Below are 23,714 nucleotides of genomic sequence, written 5' to 3'. Positions count from 1 at the left end.
TCAGTGGGCTAGATTTGTTGTAATAATCTTGTAGTAAAGGTCCACCAGAACATCTGATTAGTGGTTCTGTGTTGGTGGAAATAGGAGGGAACCCAAGAAAACTTACTTAGTGTGTCACTTTCTGTCATCACTTTAATATTCAGTTATTGAACAGGTATAGAAGAACAAGCCTTAAGTTATTTATGTGAAATATTACTCTGTAATAAAGCTTTTTGTCTTTTTTCAAATCATTCACTACTTAATGTATTCTGCAAGAGGTCTGCTAGGAGAGATACCTGTACTAAGTATATTAGAAAAGCTGGAGTACCAAAAAAAGGTATTTGAAGTGGGGACTGTTGGAATAAGCAATGATAAGTGAGAAGAAATCCTAAATTTGATTAACAGGGAGACGTGGAATGAGGTTGGTTTTGGTGGAACAAAACATAGGTGGTATCAAAGTAGTATTGTATATTGATCTCAAACTTGAGTTAAAAGTATGAAAGCTAGGCAGGCTGGCAAAAGTCAGCTGAAATAAAAATGAAACAGACAGCAACTGCTGTTTTACCAAGTTTACCACAAAAAAGGGTAGCAGACTTATGCAGGACCCCATTACTGAGACTGTGAATAGAGTTAAGGCCAGAGTTCATTTAATACCTTTGACGTCTCCACAGGGATTAATTCTATGCAGTCCTTGCCTTCGGATGACTGCGAGGACTGTGACTATTGCTATATGAAGAATGATAGTAGTCAAAACCACAGTTTGTGTGACAGTATTGCCAGGAGCATGACTGTAAATGATACAGGATAATAAGTGATCTTCAATTTGTTCACATTTTATGCTCAGCTGATTTCCAATAAAAAATGAAGTCTTAGGCAAGACTTTAACATCCTGTACACACTCTGGGCTCTTAGGGCACACTTACGAAGTTTTGTACTTGTTCATGTATTTCTTTATTCTTATCAGAGATTTCCACATTAGCAGAGTAATGCATTAGAAGCAAGGTAGAAAGGGAAAAATTATAGTAAACAGTCATGTATAAGTCAGCCTGCACAGAAGTTGTTCATCTCTGTCCTATATTACAGGAATAAATAATATAAACTAAACAGAGTGGCTTGCATGTCTCAGTGATGAGGATCACTTTGATGTGTTGTCTGTTAAGCACGATAGTTTCAACACAGGTGCTGAATATCAATAACTATTGAATATCTCTAGTAGGGAGAAATGTGCACTTCTGAAATTCACACTTATAGGTCTATTAGGAACCATACAAGGAAACTGTCATACCATATGTATCTATAAAATCTGTGAATATGATTGTTATAGGCCTTCCATAATTCTGATTCTTATCTTTATGAAGTTATAATGTCTTTGTCCAGTCAAAAGCAGTTCTGGCACAAATCCTCTATGATTTTTTCATCATCTCCAGCAAGTATTTTCTTATAAATTTCAGGACAGAAGTTTGTCAAGGCCTTTAACAATAGAAACAGTTCTGTACATTCTTCCAGATTGTTGTGTATCTCCTTTTATAATATCAGAATCTAATATCCTTATTTTAGTTCTAATGGGTCACATTTTAATGTATCGCAGTAGCTGGATAATGTAGGACTAGCTTACCAAACCAGTCTAATTTTGTCTGGAAAAATAAATTTTTTTGTTCATTTGAAAAGAATGTAATTTTTTGATAACCTGGTTTAAAATATACTAGAACATTGCAATCAGCACAAACTAGGTTTTTATGATGAATGCAGGATGACAAACTTATGGACAGAATGCAGATGAAGTGGACAAGTTCTGTAACTGTGCGTAATTGTATGCATACCATATGGTATGCAGTCTACTGGATAGAACACGCTGGAGGGATGAGATGCCATCCAGAGGGATCTGGACAGGTTTAAGAGGTGGGCCTGTGTGAACCTCATGAAGATCAACAAGGCCAAGTGCAAGGTACTGCACATGGGTCAGGACAATCCCAAGCACAAATACAGGCTGGGCAGAGACTGGATTGAGAGCAGCCCTGAGGATAAGGACTTGGGGGTGCTGGTGGACGAGAAGCTAGATGTGACCCAGCAGTGTGCGCTTGCAGTCCAGAAGGCCAACCATATCCTGGGCCGCATCAAGAGAAGTGTGGCCAGAAGTTCGAGGGAGATGATTCTGCCCCTCTACTCAGCTCTGGTGACACCCTACCTGGAGTTCTGTGTTCAGCTCTGGAGCCCTCAGCTCAGGAAAGGCATGGACCTCTTGGAGCAGGTCCAGAGGAGCGCCACAAAAATGACCTGAGGGACAAAACAACTCTATAATGAGAAAAGGCTGAGAAATTTAGGGTTGTTAAGCCTGGAGAAGAGAAGGCTCTGGGGACACCTTATAGCAGCCTTCCAGTACCTGAAGGGAGCCTACAAGAGTGCTGGAGAGGGACTTTTTACAAGAGTCCATTGTGACGGGACAAGGGGTAATTACTTTAAACTAAAAGAGAGTAGATTTAAATTAGATATAAGAAAGAAATTCTTTACCATAGTAATGGGTGGTGAGGCACTGTACAGGTTGCCCAGAGCAGTTGTGGATGCCCCCTCCCTGGAAGTGTTCAAGGCCTAGTTGGATGGGGCTTTGAGCAACCTGATCTAGTGGAAGGTGTCCCTGTCCATGGCAGGGGCTGGAACTAGATGAGCTTTAAGGTCACTTCCAACCCAAACCATCCTATGATTCTACAATATTGGTATTTACTGTTACAATATACCTTTAAAATACAAAGTCTGAAATTGTTAATTTAACTCTCTAGTTTAATATAAAAATTGTGACTAGGTAAGAGTCCTTCTGCTAATTTCTCTTTCCAGGAACCAAAAGGTTGCATCAACTATTAAGAGTGGTCTTGTCCTTCCCCTTCCTCATATATCTTTATATAACATTTCAATTTATGAATATGAAATATGGGTAAGCAGTCTGCAATTTTAAGCTTTGCATAAGAAAAAAAAAAGGATGAAAACAGTATTTCAGTTTTCCATGCATTATAATAAAGTTTCATAAGTTTGTTTGAAATCTGTTATTTTCAGCGTTATACACAAATTTCAACAAGGTGCCACTGTTTATGCACATAAGAATAGTTATTGAACACCTTGTGTACTCCCAGTAAAAGACACTATGTTGTAATGTTATGAATTATCTGTTAAGAATTATTGCAAAGTCTCCTCTGGGATGACGATATAATTCTTGCTAACCATGAAATAGCATTAGACAAGTATGAAGTAATAAATATGCACTAAAGTGTACCAACAGCAGCATTTGAAACTATTTCTGAAGAGAAATAACATTCACTGAATGTCAGTGGTACTAATACAAAAGTATTTACATAAGTGCTGAAGTCCCATGACCTAACAGTTCTTTAAGATGTCATTTGTTATTTTGGATTTGTTTCTAACAAGTAGTAGAATGCTGATGCATTTACCATGGTAGTGCTTTGCCTGTTCATGTCATCTGCAACACAAGTTGTGGGATTCTGAAACAGAAATAACCAAAAATTCAAACCAATCAATGAAAAGTTTTTTCAAATAATCTACCCTGAATTTTGCACTTGATCGCAGTGAATTCTGGTACAAGATTTGGAGATTTTACTTAATAGACTGGAATTATTTTATTGCATATGTCAGCGTTATAAGAATATGTAGACTGTACATAATTTCAATAAGGCAATTAAAAAAATTTCTCCAGAATCTTGGCAGAAAATACAGTTTTGCTTACTTTTTAGACTTCAGTACTGGTGAGATAGAGATGAACAGACATATGCCAGATATTTTACACTTTTAGATTGTGAGCAGTGCATCAGAGGAGACAGTATATAAAAGAAAAAGTGAATGAGCATGTCACTGACCATCATATTTGTTCCGTTGTTTGAGAAAAAGTGTTGAATGTTTCCCCATTTCTTCTTTATTATGTCCTGTCTTTTCTGAGGCTTTTCCTCTTTGTTTCCTCAGTGAACCTCTCATGTGGGTATTGAATAATGATAAGAAAGTCTTCAGTTCACCACAATCATTATTGATATAGTGGTTCCAAATACTACTACCTGTTTTCTTTTTCTTTTTTGTGGTTGTGCCAGATGGATTACCCTGTTTCTACAATGTTTATTCAAGTCCACAAATGAAATATCAGTATTGTAAACTTTTATTATGTGACTTGTGCCAATGTAATACTGCAGTCTGTCACTGAACTTCTACGTTTTGTTTTGACAGGAACAGACCTGTAAAGATGTTTATGTGGTGGTCAGCTGTTTTACTTCTTGGATGTGTTTTTCTGGGAGCAGAGGGGTGGCCAGCCAAGGAAGGATACGACTTTCGACCCTATCAGCCCCTAGTAAGATTACGCCACAAGGTATAGATTCTCCAACACTTCTGGATTTTCTTCCATGATAGAGGGTTAAATTACATGTTGGCCTTTTCTTATTTGTGTTTATTGGAGTAATGTTCAGAAATTAACTTTTTCAGTAACAACACCTGCAAAAATATTACTTGATTTGATAAGTAAATAGGAGCTGTTTTGATTTAAAAGCCCAGAAATCTTTCAAAGGTAGTGAGCTAAGCTCTGTTCCAGTTTCACAAACTAGATATTATGTGCATCAACAGAAACCTAGAGAGAGAGCCAGGAGAAGTATCTCTTAAAGCAATTGTCAGCATTTGCTTAAGGCAATATCTTGTCCCAGTACTCACTAGATTTCTGACCGAGCAGCAACGAGGGGAGCCGCCTGTAAAAGAAACATGGTGTTGAAGCTAAATGATCAACAGAAACTTGTCTGCATGAGGTAGATCTTCACAGTGCTTGCTGAATTTAAGAATTTTGAACCCTGGCATAATGCAGATGTTGCCTGAGATACCGTTTCCCAGCTTCAAGCCCTATGTGCCATTCAACTTTTGCCCACCGGCCACAGCTTTGTCATGAATCCAGGACTCCCAAAACAGTTCACAGCTGGCAAATCCTGCTCTGCTTCTGGTAGCTAGAAGCAGAACTGCTGTGGTGGTTCTGTAAAACAAGGAACAGGACTGTAAATGTCATAAACATTCGAAGTTTAATATTGAGGGGATCAGACATACACATATGCCTGTGTCCACGTGCATGTATATATACACATGAAAAGCAGATAGACTTTTTCTCCATTTTTCATTCCTTATATATTTTTCAAAAACATATATAAAAATACTCATACGTGCAGAACAAAAGCAAGTGGCATATCCTGTAAATAGACTTTGTATTTTTAAAAGAAGACAAGCTTAAAGTGAAGGAAAATGAATGCTAGAAAAAATATAATGGAAAGGAATAATGAGAACATGATATAAAAAATTATTCTGAAAAGCAAAGAAAATATGGCAGGTTTTTTTCTAGGTAATATGTCTAGATGAAAAACAGTGCTTCAGTGTAGTTCAGCTTTTGGTATTATGGATACATGTTAGTATAAAAAATACAGGAATGCAGAACTTTTCTAAAGTCAATTTTTGAAACCACTTCTGGCACAGACACATATTCAAAACATAAATAATATGGTAAAGAAGACTTTCTCGTTCAATCCAACACAATATAGAAGTGCTTAGATTAAGTAATAGAAGTAGAGTACTTATTACAGACAGAAGATGATAACAAATATCAGCAGAGTCATATTTGCTTTGATCAAGCAATATGTATGCAAGTATGAGTGCAAAGATTAAAAAAAAAAAGAGTAATCACTCTTACTCTAATAAAGGGGAATTTGACTTGGATGGTAGTACAAACAGAGTAACTCCAAATGTCAGCCTGTGGGGAAAAACAATCTGGTTGGTACTTGGGTATTGTCTTGAAAAAAACCAACTGTATTCATGATGAGAACAGGCAATCATATCATAAAGGTTTTGTTGTTGTAAAAGGGATTATGAACAAATTCAGCTCCTTGTGCAGAAATAACAACTAGCCATTTAGTCTGAATGCATGATAGTCTCAACACATAATGAAAAACATGTATAAGGAAAAAGCTTTAAAAATAGAGAAAAGCTTTATGCATAAGGATACGTTTTTTTTACTGTAAAGGAGACTGAGAACTGGAACAGGTTGCCCAGAGAGCTTGTGGAGTCTCCCTCCTTGCACATATTCAAAAGCCATCTAGATGTGGTCCTGGGCAACTTCTCGGTGCCCATGCTTCAGCAGGCAGGCTGGACAAGGTGACCTCTAGAGGACCCTTTTATACTCAACCATTCTGTGACTAGGTGATTCGTTATAACACATAATTAAAAATTACTTATAAATAGAATGTAATTTATATATTTTTTAATATTTATATAGTCAACCTAATAGTTGTGGGATTTTACTGGTGAAACTAAAAGCTTTGAAGAGATTTTTGAAAAATTTTCTTATAAAATAATTTTAGGAAATCTTTTACAAAAGATTTTTTAGAAAAAGGTTTTCTAAAATCTCTTTTAAATATTTACACAATCTTATTAGAAAATCTAAATGTGGTGATAGTGGAAAAAAGTACAATATCACTTACCCCACTGCTTTAAAGGGGGTTGAATCTGGTTTGCAGAGGAAAGCAAGCCATGCAGGTAGATCACAGGAAGTCTCAGCATGTTTTGCCAGTTAAGTCACGTGGCTTTTTAGGGAGCTCTAAAAAATTATGTAAAGCTCTGCTTTAGAGATTAGAGAACCTGCAGTTACGAAGTTGCCTACACGAGTTTTTGGGTTTCTGTGTATATCTGTGTTGGATTTGGAAAAGGACTATGAACATATATTTTTCCAGTAAAAAAATATTTAAATATATCATTATCCTTCTCCACCTATGGCATTGTCTGTGTTCTGGGTTTCCATAGATTTTTTCTGCTTTTTTTTTTTAAATTGTTTGTAATAGACTAAATATGAGGACAGATCCTTTAACAATTATAAGGTATTTCTCACACTGCTTTACATAGAAAAGGAACATGTAGCTCATGCAATTCTTATGCCACAGTTGCATGGAACTCATATCCTTCTTCAGTGGTGGAAATAACTAGGAGAACTGGTATTATTGATAGAAATCTTCAGTTCTGCAATGTGTAAGAACCTGCATCCAGTTTTTTTCCTTTGAAAATAATTGTGCTGCCTTTAAGTAACCAGCATTTTCACTAACAATTGAAACCGTAATTGTTCAGTCTCCAATATTCCACTTTTTTGTTAAAACTGTACAGAAAATCATGGTAAAACATGCTTTAAGTATATACATAACTAACTTCTGAGTCTAGACTGCAGGTTTCCTTGGCTAAAGCCAGAGCAATCAGACGGTATGTGAAGTTGTCATGTTTTGATACTAACCAAAAGTTACATCTAGTGCTGTGGATATTGCCATTTTTCCAACTTTGCACTGCATACCATTTAAATATGCAGCAATTTCTTAACATGTAGAAATGCATTTTTGTGTGTTTAACTTGATCTGTAGGAATTTACAGATTATTCTTCAGTAGACTTTCTAATTTATCATATGCTGTGTTAATGAAAAGTTTCTACTTTGAACAGTTTTCGAACTTCATTATATATTAGTTGGAACTTCTGTAGTATTACAGTGGAATTTTTAATATCCAGTACCTACGATGAGCTGCTGACTTTCAAGTATTAGGTTTATTTTTCTGGAAATTTTCTGACAATATCTGTAATAACTTATAAAATATGCCTCTAAGACCTTGCAGCAGTTCACACCTAAGTTACAATTATGGCCCAAATTATAATTATAATCATGTTCATTAACATAGTCATTATAATGGCCACGAAGATCAAATGTTTGACTGCATGGTTTATATACGAAGTAGTCAAAACCAGGAAGAACTGAGTTGCCTTGAACTAGAACAGAGAAAGAATATTACAAATCACTCCTGAAAATATTATTTCCAGTTCCCTTCTGCTGTTAAACTGCCATGGCTTACACTTACACAGTCATGCTGAAAAATGTTAGGCTATGTCTGAAGAGTGTGTAAATTTCTTGTTATGCAAGTTAATCCTTAGTTCTTCATTTGTCAAAACACTGGGAAAGTTTGTAAGGGACTTTTCATTTGGGAGTCTTCTTGCATTGCTGCTGAAGTACTGTAAGCAATTTATTAATACCTAGTTCCCACCTGAAATCATTAGGAAATATTTCTAGCATCCTAATGAATTTTCTTCTTGTAATTTGTATGGCTCTGACAGAGAGAAATGTTTATGCAGTATCTTCAATCAGAAAAACGTACGCTCTGAGATTTCCAGGTATAAACAGGAAGGTGGCAGCCAACTGAACGCTGGCCGTTGGTTTCTGATTCTCTGTCAGACAATCAGAAATATGGGATATAATCTGTACATTCATATGTGTATTCCAGAGCATGCCAAGTCTGTATGTCTAACGCATGCACGCACAACCCTCCTCTGCAAGCCAGGTGACTCACATGGTTTAGTGGGGAATAATATTAACACTATGCCTCACTGTTAGTGGTATCATTCTGGGTAGGGAGTTTGTTTTTAAGGACAATCAGTGAAGATTGCTACTGCAGTCATCGTCACCTGCATACCTTTTACTGAGGTCCAGTTCTGATGTGATGGAGTTATCACTATAGTCAGGGTTTTTATCCCTAACAAAGAGCAAGCTCTGGAGAGTGGGTGGGGATAGGAGGAGGAGCAATGGTCAGGGGAATCTGGGTAAAGGAGATGGAAGAATCGAGCGAATTGGAATTCGGCCTGGGCAGAAACTTCAATTAGGACAGAGCTTTTTGTCCAACTGAGCAGGCGGGTACAGAGGGTACAGCTTTTTTTTTTTTTTAACAGATTTCATGGACTTCCAACAACTGATTTTGTCATACTGATTCAAACTGTTTCCAGGCTTGCCCTTATTTTGGCTTGTTTTACCAAAGGGCTAAGGGGATCAGAGTCAGATGTGCAGCAGTCACTGTTGTCTGTGTTATTCCTCCAGACCAAAATTTAGCTTTTAACTTCTTGTGGAAAAACCTGCCTCTCTCCCTTTCTCTCCTTCTCTTCTTACTGTTGCATTTTGCTGTGAAGTTAGGCAGTTCAACTGATTCTCATTAATTTAGGCCTCAGAATTAAGTCATTTTAGAGGTGTTTAGGCAATAATGACTTCGAATTAAACAAAACAAGCGGAAAAAAACACGTAGTGGCATAAGCATGTTCTCCTGGTTTAATAAAGACAGATTTGAATGTACAAGCACAAAGCATAGAATACATGTTCTGCAGTTAGGTTTTTGCCCAAAGGTTATAAAACATTCTCCCTCAACTAATAGCACATTCTGTGTTATAATGAAATGCCTGTAAAATACAGACAGGCTGAGTTTTCAGTGACTTTATGTTCATTTAGGGTATCATAGCCAAGAAAGAAATGCACAGAAAGTATTACTTCAGGACTTAAAACCGGCCTGAGCTTTCCTTGTGTGGTCTGGTCTCCAAACAACCTGAGGTTTAGAGTTCACAGTGTTTATCTGGAAAGTCTGTTTGCCTGCAGGATCTGAGAAGTCATAAAATTTGATCCTCTAAAATCCTTTATCCTAGCGAGAGGGTAAAGAAATCTGTTGCAGTAAGATGCAGCATTGAATTCTGAGGACTAAGAACAGACCTTTTCCTGAGCATGTCAATGCTGCTCTCAGCTCTGAGTTAACAAGAGATTTTTCTTGCTTCTAAGGCTCCTTGAACACAGTATCTGTGTCCTATGCAAATTCCAGGATTTCACTTAAGTAACAAGACTTGCTTTTTGTTTTCACCACCCTTAATCATTCCTCTGACTGTAGTCAAGAAGGTTTATGAAACTTTTTAATTTTATTTTGCTTTTCTCAGGGAGAGGGAGTACATTCTGCATTCTAATCTGCTTTTTCCTGTTGGCTATAGCATTCAAAAGGCAGGGCTATTTTTTTTAAGTTCCATTAAAATCATTGTATATTCATTAGCTGATATCAATTAAACATGTTATTTTCATGATCTCTCATTACTTGCTTAAGACTTTTTTCTGAAATACTTTAGGAATATTGCTTGTAAAATCTCTGTAAAATTTCTTCTATAGTCCTTCTTCCAACTGGTGATTCACTGGGGGTGGAAGGGATGAGAAAGTCTGAAATTAAGACAAGTATGAAGTTTTTCTTTCAAGCTGCCTGCCGATGCTTCCATTGCTAACTCATTAGCAACATCCAGCTGTAAGCTTTTAGTCATGCAGTCTATGGGGCTAGCGAGGGCGAAAAGGTGTATCTTTACCATTGCACTGAACCTCTTGCTGTACCTACCTTCTGTGTTCCTGCTACTGAAAATTACTGGTGTGGAAAAGATTACTCTGACCCAATTATTTTGAGGGATGATGAGATCCACATATATTATCTAGCTTTTGGTTAACATTGATTTTTTAATTTCATGTGACAGCTCGACAACAAAGAATAAAGTAGTGGTATACAGAGGTAGTGTAATTATCTTCTACAGTACTCAGCTTGGCCTTCTCACGCTGCCTTCTAGGAACAGGATTTGCAGTTAGCCTCTGAATAGATAAGACAATGGTTTTGAGGCCTTTATGGTGTTTGAGAGTTGATGCAAATGCAATTTATATCAGCTATTATTTGAGATTCTTGGTGAGTGTATTTTTTCTTATTCTATTGTAATGGCAAATCATCATCACAAATTGCAATCATAGTGGTATTAAAGCAAATCCAGAAGAGATTTTTATATATATTACTTGGGATGCTTTGCTTCTGCTCCAATTTTTGCAATTTGGATTTCTAAGATCATGAGAGATACTTCAAGTCCATGTTGCTAAATTAGGTTGTGAGATCTGGCTCTGTTCCAGGCCTTCCTTGCTGTCTCTTATTCTTCAGGTCCACAAGACTACACTGTGTATAATTCAATCCCTTTTAACTTTTTTTCTATCAGCAAAATATTTTATTTCTTTTCCACTTTCTTTTTCCCAGTAATTTTTTATTTTTAAATGAAATTATTTATCTACTTTAAATATTTGTTTTAAACACAGTATAGAATCATGGAATATTTTGGGTTGGAAGGGACCTTTAAACATTATCTAGTCCAATGTACCTGCAATGAGCAGGGACATCTTTTACTAGATCAGGTTACTCACAGCCCCATCCAGCCTGACCTTCAGTGTTTCTAGGGATGGGGCATCTACCACCTCTCTAGGCAACTTGTGCCAGTGTTTCACCACCCTTATAGTAAAAAAAGTCTTCCTTATATCTAGTCTAAATCTAACCTCTTTTAGTTTAAAACCATTATGTCTTTTCCTGTCACAACAGTAGGGCCTACTAAAATGTTTGTACCCATCTTTCCTATAAGCCTCCTTCAGGTACTCAAAGGCTGCTATAAGGTGTCCCTGGAGCCTTCTCTTCTGCAGGCTGAACAATCCAAACTCTCTCAGCCTTTCCTCACAAGTGAGGTGCTCCATCTCTCTTGACCATTTTTGTGGCCCTCCTCTGGACCCGCTCCAACAGCTCCATGTCTTTCCTGTGCTGCGGGCTCCAGAACTGGATGCAGGACTCTAGGTGGGGTCTCACCAGAGCAGAGGAGCAGAATCACCTCCCTCGACCTGATGGCCACGCTTCTTGTGATACAGCCCAGGATATGGTTGACCTTCTGGGCTGCGAGTGCATGTTAGTGGCTCATGTTGAGCTTCTCATCCACCAGTACTCCCAAGTCCTTCTTGGCAGGGCTGTTCTCAACCCCTTCATCCCTAGCCTGTATTCATAGCGAGGGTTGCCCTGACCCATGTGCAGTACCTTGTGCTTGGCCTTGTTGAATCTCATGACGTTCATGCAGGCGCATTTCTTGAGCTTGTCCAGGTCCCTCTGGATGGCATCCTATCCCTCCAAAGGGTCGACTAAGCCACTCAGCTTGGTATCGTCTGCAAACTTGCCGAGGGTGCACTCTATCCCACTCTCTATGTCACTGATTAAGATATTAAACAGCATTGGTCCTAATACAGACCTCTGAGGGACCCCACTTGTCACCAATCTCCATTTGGAAATTGAGCTGTTGACCGTTGCCCTCTGGCTGTGACCTTCCAACCAACTCCTCATCCCCTGAACAGTCCACCCAATGAATCCATATCTCTCCAATTTAGAGAGAAGGATGTTGTAGGGGACCATGTCAAAGGCCTTTCAGAATTCCAGATAGATGGCATCCATAGCTCTTCCCTTGTCCACTGATGTAGTCATTCCATCCTAGAAGGCCACTAGGTTTATAGTGATATATCCCCAACTGAGTAAATGCAGCATTGACACACAGCAATAATGTTTTGCAAGAAAACTGTTAAATACATTGGGCTTTAGTATAAAATTAAAGTACAGTATTTGTGTACAAGTAGACACCATTTAAATTGTCTCTATTTAGATTGCCCAAATATTAGGTGTCTCATCCATGTCTTCTTTCAATACCTGTTTTTTAAAACATCCTTAAGACTTTCAGTCCTGTACTATGTGTGGTAGAGAAACAAGTTCAGAAAAAACTTATCTTTTTAACACTAGGAAAATATCTCACTAGTTTAAACTCTTTATTCTTCATTCATGTGTCCAAGGGTGTTTTTTCAGCAGCAATTCTGAACTGTGATAATTTTATTGAGAATGTGATGTGCAGTGAGAGCACAGTTCTGATATGTTTTGGATAAAACCGTATTTGATGAAATGCCGCTATACCTTTTGCTTTTACAGTATCAACTGTGCTGATGTCGTGTTACCAAGAAGTCGGGTTAAACAATTTATCTGTACTTCATGTGAATGATGGCTTTTGTTATCTTGCAGTAAAAGTATTTGCTATTACAGTATGTAAGCTATTTCTCTAACACTTAGTTTCCTGATCAGCTTATTTTTTTCATTTGAAACCTTTGCAAGGGAATCATGGGAAGAATCATAGATCTATATGTATGTCAGGTTTAGGTATATTTTATTTAGTTTCCTTCAGCAGCCTTTCCTTTTGGGAGTTTTGTAACTGGAAAACTCATTCTGAGATTTTGTTTAACAAGCAAAATATCAGTAAAAGTGTCATAGACTTCTGTACTCTTACCTTGTAGATCTTTGTTACTGAAATACACTTACGCGTACCTTAAAATACCTCCAGTTCTTGGTAGGGTGACTCTGCACAGATTACAGTAGTTGTCATGACATCTTATTTTTTACTCTTCCTCTTATGTTTTCCAGAGGGATCATATAAATAGTCCAGCTCAGGGCATTCTGTTTGTTTCTGATAACTGATTCCATGGTAAATCTTCCAGAGAAGGACATGACATCAGTATGCTCAAATCCTTTCAACCAAAAGCTAAGGGAATATTATGTCTTTCAGGTTCAGATTTGTTTTCCATAAATAAAACCAAACTGTAGCAGCAGCAACAACAACAAAAAGAAAACAACCCCAACCAACCAAACCAACCTGCAAAAATACCCAACTCCAAAACACTGGTTTCATTTGCCTTTCAAATAATGGGGCTGAACATTAAGATGCCCCTTGTAAACATTAAAGGATTTGGTAGCTCTGCTCAGGCCTGACATACAAATAAAATGAGACTCTAAGGACAGCTTAATTAAAAGATGTCTTAATTATGTCTATTTCAATTCTTATGCATTGATATGACTATGCTGTAATGCTTTTAAGAACATGGAAGGTTAAAGCCTACAACATGAAAGTTAAAACAAAGGTCTCCCGAACTTTAATAATAAAAAATTATTGCTTATTGACTTTATTGAAAGTGATCCAAGAAATGAGCAAGAGATTATTGTTTCACTTGACATGTCTTTTTAGCTCTTCAGCATTTTGAAGTTTTCATTTAATGTACTTTATTAATTGTACCACACATACTATTCATGTCAATACTCAGATAATGTATGAACAATGCAATGTATGAACAATTCATTTACATAAACTAAGTATAATAGTAATAAATATTTCTTTAACCAGTGTATGATATTAATAACATCTACGTACTGTTCATTATTTATTCTGTCAGATAACTTTTTGCTATTGAATTCCCCTATTCAGTGCATTGTAAAAAAATATTATCCTGAAACTAGAAAAATGTAACAAACTTATTCCTGCTACATCCCCTCTTGCTATGAAAACAAACCAAACAAAAATTATCAGTTATTTTTTTTTAATGTATAGCCTATAACTCTGGGTATATAATCTGGAATAAGCAGCCTATAATTCCAGTGCAAATTTTAAGGAGAAGTAAGGTCTATCACCTTCCTGAGGGAACAGCACGATCTTCCATTCTCTAGAGTGGTTCATGGAAATGCTATTAATTTCTATTACTCTTACCTAAGGATTATACTCTGCAAGTAATACAGAATTAATATTACATTATCTTATTAGAATTTATTTTATTTTGTTGGTATATCTAACATTATTTTGGTGTTATATCATTTGGTGTAACAATTCTACCAGATAAAAAGCATGTTAAAATTAATAGCAACTACTGTGTTAAAATAAGTTGATCCCAAAAACTGTGAAAGATCAATCCCATTGCAAATAAATTTGTGGGTTTTTTTAAAGATCTTGGAAACCATTACATTAGGCAGTCTGACTTTCTGTATAAAGGTCTCCCATTCATTTCTGTATTCCTTCATTCCTTCTGTAGCTGGGGTATGAGTAAATCATACCTTTCAAAAAAATTACTGAGTCTTCAAATACTTTCTGTACCTTAATATTGTCAAATAATTTCCCTTGATCGTTTATTCTTAACAATTAGTTAAGAACAGTTTTTGTCATTTGGATACATCTGTCTTCTTCCACTGACTGCTTCCTGATGACTACTCTATCACTAGACAATGCAGTGAAACTCTTTGCTTTGGTACTCATCTCTTTCCTCTATTTAATAATGTTAATAGCATATATAAGTGAAGTAACACATTTTCTTTGTTTAATTAGCTGTGATATCACTAGAAAAATAAGAATGAAGTTGGTAGTCAATGTGGATGCTACCAGGAAACATAAGTTCAAGTAAGGAATGGTATGGCAGCTTGGTGGATTTCCAAGTGCAAAACTTTCAAAAAATATAGCTGTATTTTCAAAGTCAATACAATGGAGGGTAATGGAAAGAATAAGAAACAGACAGGAATTTTGAACTGATATAAGGCAACGTTTGCAAGATGTTATTAACAGTTTATTGTTAAAAAGCCTTATTTTAGCAGTGTCTACTAATATCAGTCTAGGGCAGTGAAGAAAAGTAGATACCTTTAATATAAAGAAGGAGCTAACTATTGTCAATTAGATTAGAACTTCAGATATTTAGTGAATTGTTATGTTAGCTCTTTGCAGATATTTATCTTTTTTAAAGCTACTTACTTCCAACAGAAAATATCTAAAAGCTTTACAATACACTGCCTATTTCACAGTAGGGAGGCTATAACCAATTGTTCATAAATCTATAGGGTGTATAGCTTTATTTCATGATTCATTTTGAAAAGTCAGTTGAAATTCAACAATAAAATACTGAGCTAATCTTGAATTGTCTAAGATTCAATAGAAAAAAAAATCATCTTAATTTTACTTTCTAGTTTCCTGAATGTCACACAGTGGGTAATAGAGTATAACCTTTCATCAAATCTCTGGCTAAAATGAATGTATTCCTCAACTATATAGATGGACGCTTTACAAAAGGGCAGATGCAACCGATTAATATTCATACCATAAGCTTCTCTTCCCTGGAAACACTACCTTATTTTCCTTTGTAAGATGAATGGTAGAAATAAAACATTATCCCTAGAAATTTCTCAGCGTATTGGTTTTAATCTGTACTCGTAGATGCGCTACAATTTTATCCATAATTTTGCCCTTACACCGACTAAATATTACTTGCATTCCTGGATTGTAAGGTGGTAAATGATGTTGACATGCTCATGTCTATACTCTAATTGTCATTCTTCCTGCAGATTTTCTTTCATCTAGACAGAAATTTGCAGAGGAAAGATAAGAACTGAACGAGCCTCAGACAGGGTGAATAATAAAATGCAATACACATTATGTGGTTTTTGGAGAATTACACTTTATAAAATTACACTTAAAAACCATCTCTGAAATTTAAAAAAAAACCACAAACAAACCAAAAAAACTCCCCAAACAAATAGGGGTTTTGGGCAACTTACTCCCGTCAATGTCAATGGCAATTGTGCAGCTAAAATCTGCCTGTGCTGGGTTGGGTGTGGTTTTTTTTTGTGAAAAAATAACACAGTATTGTAAGGAAATATAATACTTTTCAGTAATTGTGAGGGTAGCTGGAGTTTCAGGAGATCACATGAGGGAGAAGATAATAGAATACCTGTTAAGTGCTGTCTCTGAGAATTTCCAGTGATAGTTCGCTATGCTAAAATATTGCCTCTTAGCATTATCTCTCCTCCGTCTATGTCTACTCAAATCTGGAGTGCCCTCAGATAATTTCAAAATAAAGATTTATGCTGAATATGATTAGTTTATGAGATATGGGATAAGTATATCCGTCTACGGCACCTTAACAATTGTCCTATGTTATCTCATTTCTTTCTTGGTAGGCTGGAAGAAAGTAAATCTTATGGTGTCCATACATGGGAAAGTAATGCTGCACTGGAGATCTGAGCATTTAAAGTTTAATATAAATTACGCACAAATAGCAGTAATATACTTTTTTATAGATATCATTTACGGACCATCCATAGCTCCTCCAACTTAGCTAAGTAGAGTTGTAGCCTGGATTTGACTACATAAATTGGCTTATACGGTCTTCAGTGTATAAACTGTTTTAGTCATAGTGGTACATGTTTTGAAGTACAAATATATACTTCTTCCACTACTTAAACCATGCATTAAGTGTTTTAATGATTAAAGCATTATAAAAACAGCAGCACTGCACAGCCATATAAAATTGGTAGAACTTTTTTCTGTCATGTTCTATGAAACTGCTTATAAACTTAATATGTATTTGGTCTGTCGTCAAGGAACAAAGTACGAAGTTGCCGTACGAAGAAACAGAACCTTAGTTATGTTGTATTTCTGTAAGAGTGAGCTGCCTAAAAAATTTACCCAGAGTAAGCTTCTATGCTTGTTCCTTTGATTTTTTTTTTTTCCTATTCAGCTCAAAACTGTGGCCAGTCATTTTAGGACAACTGTCCTAATGAAAGCAGTGTAAGTATAGAAGGGTAACAACCCGTGGAAGAATTGATTCTTAAAGTCACCGTGAAGATTTTCTTTGATTTTTCCGTATCAAGTAACACAAAATTTGGAAAACAGGCCCTTCTCTGCTTCAGTAAAATGAAGGAAAGACTATATTTGACCTTTGCCTACTGTTTTATTGGGCCCATAGAATCCTTAAGATTACTTTTGGACAAGATCTTACATAGGAAATAACAAGACAATAGAAAACTTTACAATCCTACTAAAATGTAATGATTTAGTGAAATGAGAATCCTTGAATTCAAAGATATGATAAAAATCAAAAATACTTCTCAGCTTCTTTTCACCTGCAGTAGTAATCTGGGCACAGAGGCCTGGCTCTAGGGTGCTGCTGTCCCTGCACCAGGTCTCTTCGCATCAGGCAGCAGTTTTAGGAAATGTGTCCACACGGATCATAAGCAATTCTACCAGAAGAACAGATGTTTTTAAAATGCATTAACCTTTCTCTCTCTGGCAATTTTGGAACAGAATTCTTATTTTCTAAAACGCAATCGGGTTCCCAGATATCTATTTGGTGTACACAATGTTACTGTGACATTCGCATCGAGCTAGTTCCGTGCAGCTGGTGCTGAAGAGCATTAGGAGTTAGACTGTAACTTTAGCCCAGAGCAATTGTTTCACCTTGAGGACAAAGGCTTTGTCTGTTCTGCTTTACATGGTCAGAGGCTGCCTTTAAGACTAGTACATGCCCTGCCAACACATGTATACAGTTTGCTGTCACACATGCCTAAATAGAAAAATTTAGCCTTTGTGTAGAACTTCTGTGGATGGAAAGTGGACAGAAGAAAACGCATGCTTTGTTGAAGGCTAGTCTGGAGATAGTTTTCCTTAAAAGTACAGACAAGATGACATGGAACTTTATTTCTTCTCTGCTTCCTCTTTGCTTTGAGGGATTGTAATTTGCTGCATGCAAAAAGGAACAACTGCTTCATGCTCGCCTTCCTCGGTCTGCCATGATTGTTCTGCATATTCCTCAGGGACCTAAATCAGCAAACCAAGAAACAAATCAGCAGATTTCAGTTTCTCCCACCACCCCCTCTGTGGTTGGGTTTTTGTTGTTGTTTTGTTTTTAATGAAACAGATCTTTTGCTCTTGTATCCAGGCTTCCCAAATACTGTTGGGATATACTTTCCCAAATAGGCTTCCCAAATACCGTTGGGATATACTTTCATAAGAGTTCATGAATTTCCAGTTTTTTCCAGAGGCCTCTAAGGCTTGTTCCAAGACTGTAAAATCTAGTAATATACAATCCTGGGAATGTCATTAATTCCAAGAATTTCAACAGCTTTCTATTTTTCCTTATTTCTGCCTAGCTACCTTGCTCTGCATCTTGTTTCCTTCACACAATCTTACATTCACGTGACACATTAATTGGTACAAGACCAACCTGTGACATGTTATTTTCCCAGAATTTACTGCCATAAATGGTGGAAATCTCTAACAAGACTGAGCTATGTATACAGAACACCAGTGCAAGAGTTCTGGTGCAAACGTTGAATGACAAATTTCTCTAGTAAATAGTGCCTTGACAAGAGGAACTGGAAAATGGATCTCTTTTTTGCTCATTCTTTCTTCTTTACTGTAGTAAACAAGGCTTTGTTTACTGCTGCCTAACAGAATAGCTTTGCAAATATAAATGTTCTTGCTTCTGTTTTGCATGTATTTTTAGATTAAATTGCAATTGTACTGCAGTTGCTGAGAGTCTGATGAAGTCTGATTCTGTGAAACGTTTTTGAAACATAAATGTTCAGCATAATGTCATTGATCAAATTAGTTCTGAGAACAGTTTACCAGTTGTCTTGTGCTGTATGTGCTCTTGCTTGCTATGGCTATGACCATGCTACTATTTCATCCATGAATAAAAGGTTTCTGTAGATGTATAATACGATTTCTTTTAATTAAAACTGTTGTATTAATATAAGCTAATATGTTGTTCAGCTACCATAACTTGTATATGTTTTAACAACATGGTAGAAATAATTATCTTGGTACCTCTCTCAACGAAATATTATATTTAGTAACAATTATTCTTTTAATTATTTTTTTAAAGTTACTATATAGTAACAAAGTACCACGGCTGCAGAATGAACATTAAAGGTAATGAACACAAAACTAATTTTCTGCATTTTAACTATACTTTATGATACGACTAATGATAAATTTTCATTAGAAAATGTTAATCAAGCAAAGAAGTTTGCACTCCCTCTTTCATCAGAATTTCTGTAATTAGTGGTTTATGTTTATTAAATTATTTTAATTTTTGTCACATATCAAGGACTATCTACCATATGTTTTAGACTAATTAGCACTTTGTTTATTTTAAGAATTCCATTAATTCAGCATCTACTTTTTGAACATAGCCAGTGGGAAAGGAGACTCTGCTCAAGTTCTGCAAGAAAGAAATAAGGCTCCTTTTCTTTATTACTAGCCCACTCTGGCTGATACATACCCAGATCCTCAGCAGATGATTCAGGCAGAGAGATGAGTTCTAGACGCGACACAAGTGTGTAGCCTGTCTTTTAAAAACATAGAATTATGTGGAAGTCAATATTTTCTGTGTGCCACATCCATGGTTTATAGATAACAACTATTCTCCTTTCAAAAAGGGAAACGCAAACAGAATGCACATGTCATTTAAATGGTGCTAAGAAACTAGCTTTACTGTTTCTCAAATAGCTGGTGGATTTTGTTAGTCCTACAATATTATCTAACTTTACAGATCAGCACTGGTCTTTTTGTAAATAGCTATGTACCTTCTTTGGAATCACTGTACATTAGGAGCCCCTTTGACCAAACTGATCTACTCCCCTTACTGCTAATCTGAACACCTTTTTAAAATAAAATCTGGCATTATGCCTACATTAGTTACCAAATGTGCAATTTCTAATCAATTATCTTGTCAAAAGGTCAGCATGTTTTAAGAGATATTGGTACTATGTGTGTTAAGACAAAAAGAAAATAGCACAAGAAAAGGTGCTTTTTACCTTGCAAGAACATTCCTCTGTATATTTAAACTGGTTTTTCTTTTCACAGAGTCTATTTTAATATATGTTGCTAATAGATTATAACTTATGATTTGCCAGAATAGCAATTTATGTGGTGAGCCATCCGTGACCTTTTTTTAGTTCAGAAACACAGCATAAAAATAGACATTTTCTCCACTTTCATCCACTGTGCATTGAAAAGTTTACATTGAATTCAGTCTGTTGGACACAAATGAAAGGTTTCTTTAGAGTTCTAATATGTTCTGCATTGATCCATTTCATGCAGCTGATACTATACAATACAACACAAAACTATGCAAAAACATGCAACTTGTCTGATTAATTTGGTTGGAGACTGTTAAATTCAAAAGTATTTTGCTGTATTGAAGCAGATAAAAAATCCTGGGATGCAAGACTATTTGTTCTGCCTACTTGTAGCAATAGATCACAATATAATATTGTGGTTCATGTAATCATTCCAATGTTATTTAGACAGTAAACATATAATTTCTTTGATTGTTAACAAGTGAGGTGAAAATATTTTGTTTATATATCATAATGCAATACAGGAGAAAAATAACATAAATCTGTGTAAAAGCAGGTCTATTAACTCCTCCACACCACGATGTTTATACAGAATTAGTATGTTTTACTTGATACAGTGATGTTTGCACATTTACAGGTTTTATAATAGCATATGGGTAGAATTTTTTTATTTTGAGGCCAACTAGCATCAAAACCCTAGCATGCTGTACAAATGCAAGTAGAAATATCTGCGTGATGAACAATTGTTTGTTTACCTCTCTCACTTTCCAGTCCTCTGAGAGGTTTATGTAGTTGTTTTGTTGCCCACCAGGAAGAGCAGTTCCTATTTCCCTGAGTATCTGAACTTAGTTTTCCTATTTATAGATACTTATAACATTTACTTACTAACATAAGTCATTGCTTCTTAGTGGCTTTCTACACAAATTAATTCATATACTTCTAATAATAAGGAAGAATCTATATTTTATGCACTTTTAGTATAATTTTTTTTTTATGTTTTTAACTATGTTTTCAGTTGAAAAAGCAAATATTATGGCAGGCTTTCTCTAGGCAGAAGGTTAATTTCACAGTTCAGCAATGCTACACCCAGTCTAATCACTGGTTAATCTTGAAATAACTCACAGCTTACAGAGTTCTCTTTTTATCTGGATGCACTTTGCTGCTACCAAGGGCATTGATGGCACAAGGCGTATCACACTGAGGCCAGTCTGTGATCTGCTAGCAAAGTTTTTTCTTAATAGTGTCAATGACAACTTAAAATTAATATTCGAGTCTTTTGAGAAAATGAAGTCATGCAAAGCTGCTCAGAAATCTTCAGCTGAAATTAAAGAATTTAAAGATATAAAACAGATACTAAAGAAAAAAAGGTATTTTCAGCTAGTGTCTTCTTTCCTAGCAACTTGTTTTTTTGAGTCACTGAAATATTAACATATTCCATTAAAAAAATCCTGTTTTTTTAATTCTAACATTTCATCTGAGTCATTTTTCTTTCCTCTCCTAACTTTGCCGAGATTGTTGCACTCTCTTCTCCCTAAAAAGTCTTTCTCAGCCTTTTTGAATGTTTCTCTTCTTCTTTGATCCCAAGGTTTGATTTTGAAGATTACTTTCCTGCAAGGCTACTCTGATCTAGTAATCAATGCTTGAATTAAGTCTTCAGAATCTTCTTATTGTAGTGTAAGCAGCAGACATTATAGGCTTTGCAGCTTTGTTTGGAAAAAAAAAAAAAATCCATTCTTCTAATTGCAAACTGAAGGGAAAAAAGACCAGTCAGCTTTGTGGGACTAAATAGTGTTCATGAAGCCTACAAATGGCAATATCTGAATGCTAGCATCTAAATCTTGGCTCTAAATCTTTTTTTTTTTTTTTAATATCTGACGAGTATTTTTAATTTAGCTGCGGAGAATTTTGACAATGTACTTTCCAGATTGGTACAGGTTTTGACACACTCCTTTGTTTTGAAGCAACAAGAAAAAGTCACTGAATTAGATATGGAAGATCAGGTTGCAGGAAACACAAATATTGTATCACTACCCGTATTACTTTACAAAGTGAGAAAAGTTGAAACAATATGTTTGTAGATTAGATGGCCTCGTTTAAGCTAATGCTTTCTAAACTTTTCTATGTCCCTCTGAATTATAAAATACTTTTGTATTATTGATTATACCTTTATTCCTTTCATCAGTTTCGAATCTCCTTGGAAGTGGTTAAACAGCTTTGTGTATACAGAATTAATTTCAGCTGATATTGTTTTATATCAGACAAAGATAGGTAATAACTCTTATTCTGAAATTGCTTGCATGGTAACTGGAAACATGGTATAGAAACGTATACTATTAAAATACCTGTGTATTGATGTAGACATTAGCTTCTTTCCGTAGACTTGTATGTACAGTCTGGACATGTTCTAAATGAACCTGATACGAGCACCATAATAACAAATCCTTGGTGTACATAGAATAAAAACAGTGCAATTAGTACTGAACTGTAATCAGTATACTCTGTTATCAACAGGTTTACTGACTATATGCAGTTACATCCAAGTGTGCTGTTAAGGAAAACTTCGTGAGTTACATACTTCCAAACTTTCATGTTATATGGACTTCAGCATTTCTGAAGAAATAACTTGTCAGAAAATAAAATAAACCTAAAAATTCAATTAGGAGGACATGCTATGGAAGCAGTTAGTTCTGGAGTGGGAAATAATTCGTCAGTGTTTGCCAAGCAAACAACAAGATGCATGTCAGAGAGTGAAAGCAAAATGAATAAACAGAAGAGCTTTCAACTTTAGGTGTGGTTTGCTTCAGTAAATTAAATTAATGAACTTGTTGACTTTTATTTTCTTTTTTTTTCCAATTTGAGTGTGTATTTTACTTGTTTCTTTCTTATGAATGAGTTTTTACTACTAATACTAAGCAGAGAAATAGGGCTTTTTAGTAAGACCTTGTCATAGTATTGTAGATATGGAAAGCAGAGCATTTGAAAAATATGCTGCTTTGAAAAAAATTTACTGTGTAAACATACCACTAATTTTCAAATGGATTTTCATTCAGTATTTTAGCATGTGAATTAAGTAATAAAACTAGATTCATATGTATAATGATTTTACAACACTTATTGTTTTAACTATAACATGGAAGAAGTATCTACCACTGTGAGGTTTTAAACTGCTCATGAGTTGTTTCATACCATGTGTGTGGGTGGTGTGATACTGATCAGTCATAGAACGGTTTGGGTTGCTAAGTACCCCAGCGATAACTCTTGTCTTAATTTTCTCTCCTGATCTTTGCCTTCCTTTCCTGGTCCTCATCATTAGAAATAATAACTAAAAGACTTATATGACCAATGTCTCAAACACAGACTTTTTGAGGTATAATAGAAGTACAAATTTAGTCTTCGAGATGTAAAAGATAGGTACTTTTGCATAATGGGAAATATAAAAACTCCTTCTCCATGATCAGCTTGCTTGGGTTTAGCCTTCTGGATGTAGGTGTGAGAGTGACTTGCTCTACTTAATCAAAAAAGAGATCCAGATGCTTTATCAGGTGATTGTTTTCGAAACATGGAAGTTTGCATCCATT

General features: G+C 35.8%; 1 protein-coding gene across 3 annotated transcripts in view; it reads left to right on the top strand.

Annotated features, from left to right (window-relative positions):
• Nucleotides 1-23,714, top strand: part of FSTL5 (follistatin like 5) — a 318,510-nt gene that overhangs the window by 23,849 nt on the left and 270,947 nt on the right. For all 3 annotated transcript variants that reach the window (XM_075421652.1, XM_075421651.1, XM_075421650.1), the window contains exon 2: nucleotides 4,198-4,336. In XM_075421652.1, the coding sequence (XP_075277767.1) occupies nucleotides 4,249-4,336 (88 nt within the window). In that variant the 5' untranslated portion in view covers nucleotides 4,198-4,248. The remainder of the gene's footprint in view (nucleotides 1-4,197; nucleotides 4,337-23,714) is intronic.

Source organism: Opisthocomus hoazin, chromosome 5 (assembly GCF_030867145.1).
Source record: "Opisthocomus hoazin isolate bOpiHoa1 chromosome 5, bOpiHoa1.hap1, whole genome shotgun sequence".
Classification (NCBI taxonomy): Eukaryota; Metazoa; Chordata; class Aves; order Opisthocomiformes; family Opisthocomidae; genus Opisthocomus; species Opisthocomus hoazin.
The sequence above is the reverse complement of the archived record's forward strand: the minus strand, read 5'-3'. Positions and strand labels throughout refer to the sequence as shown.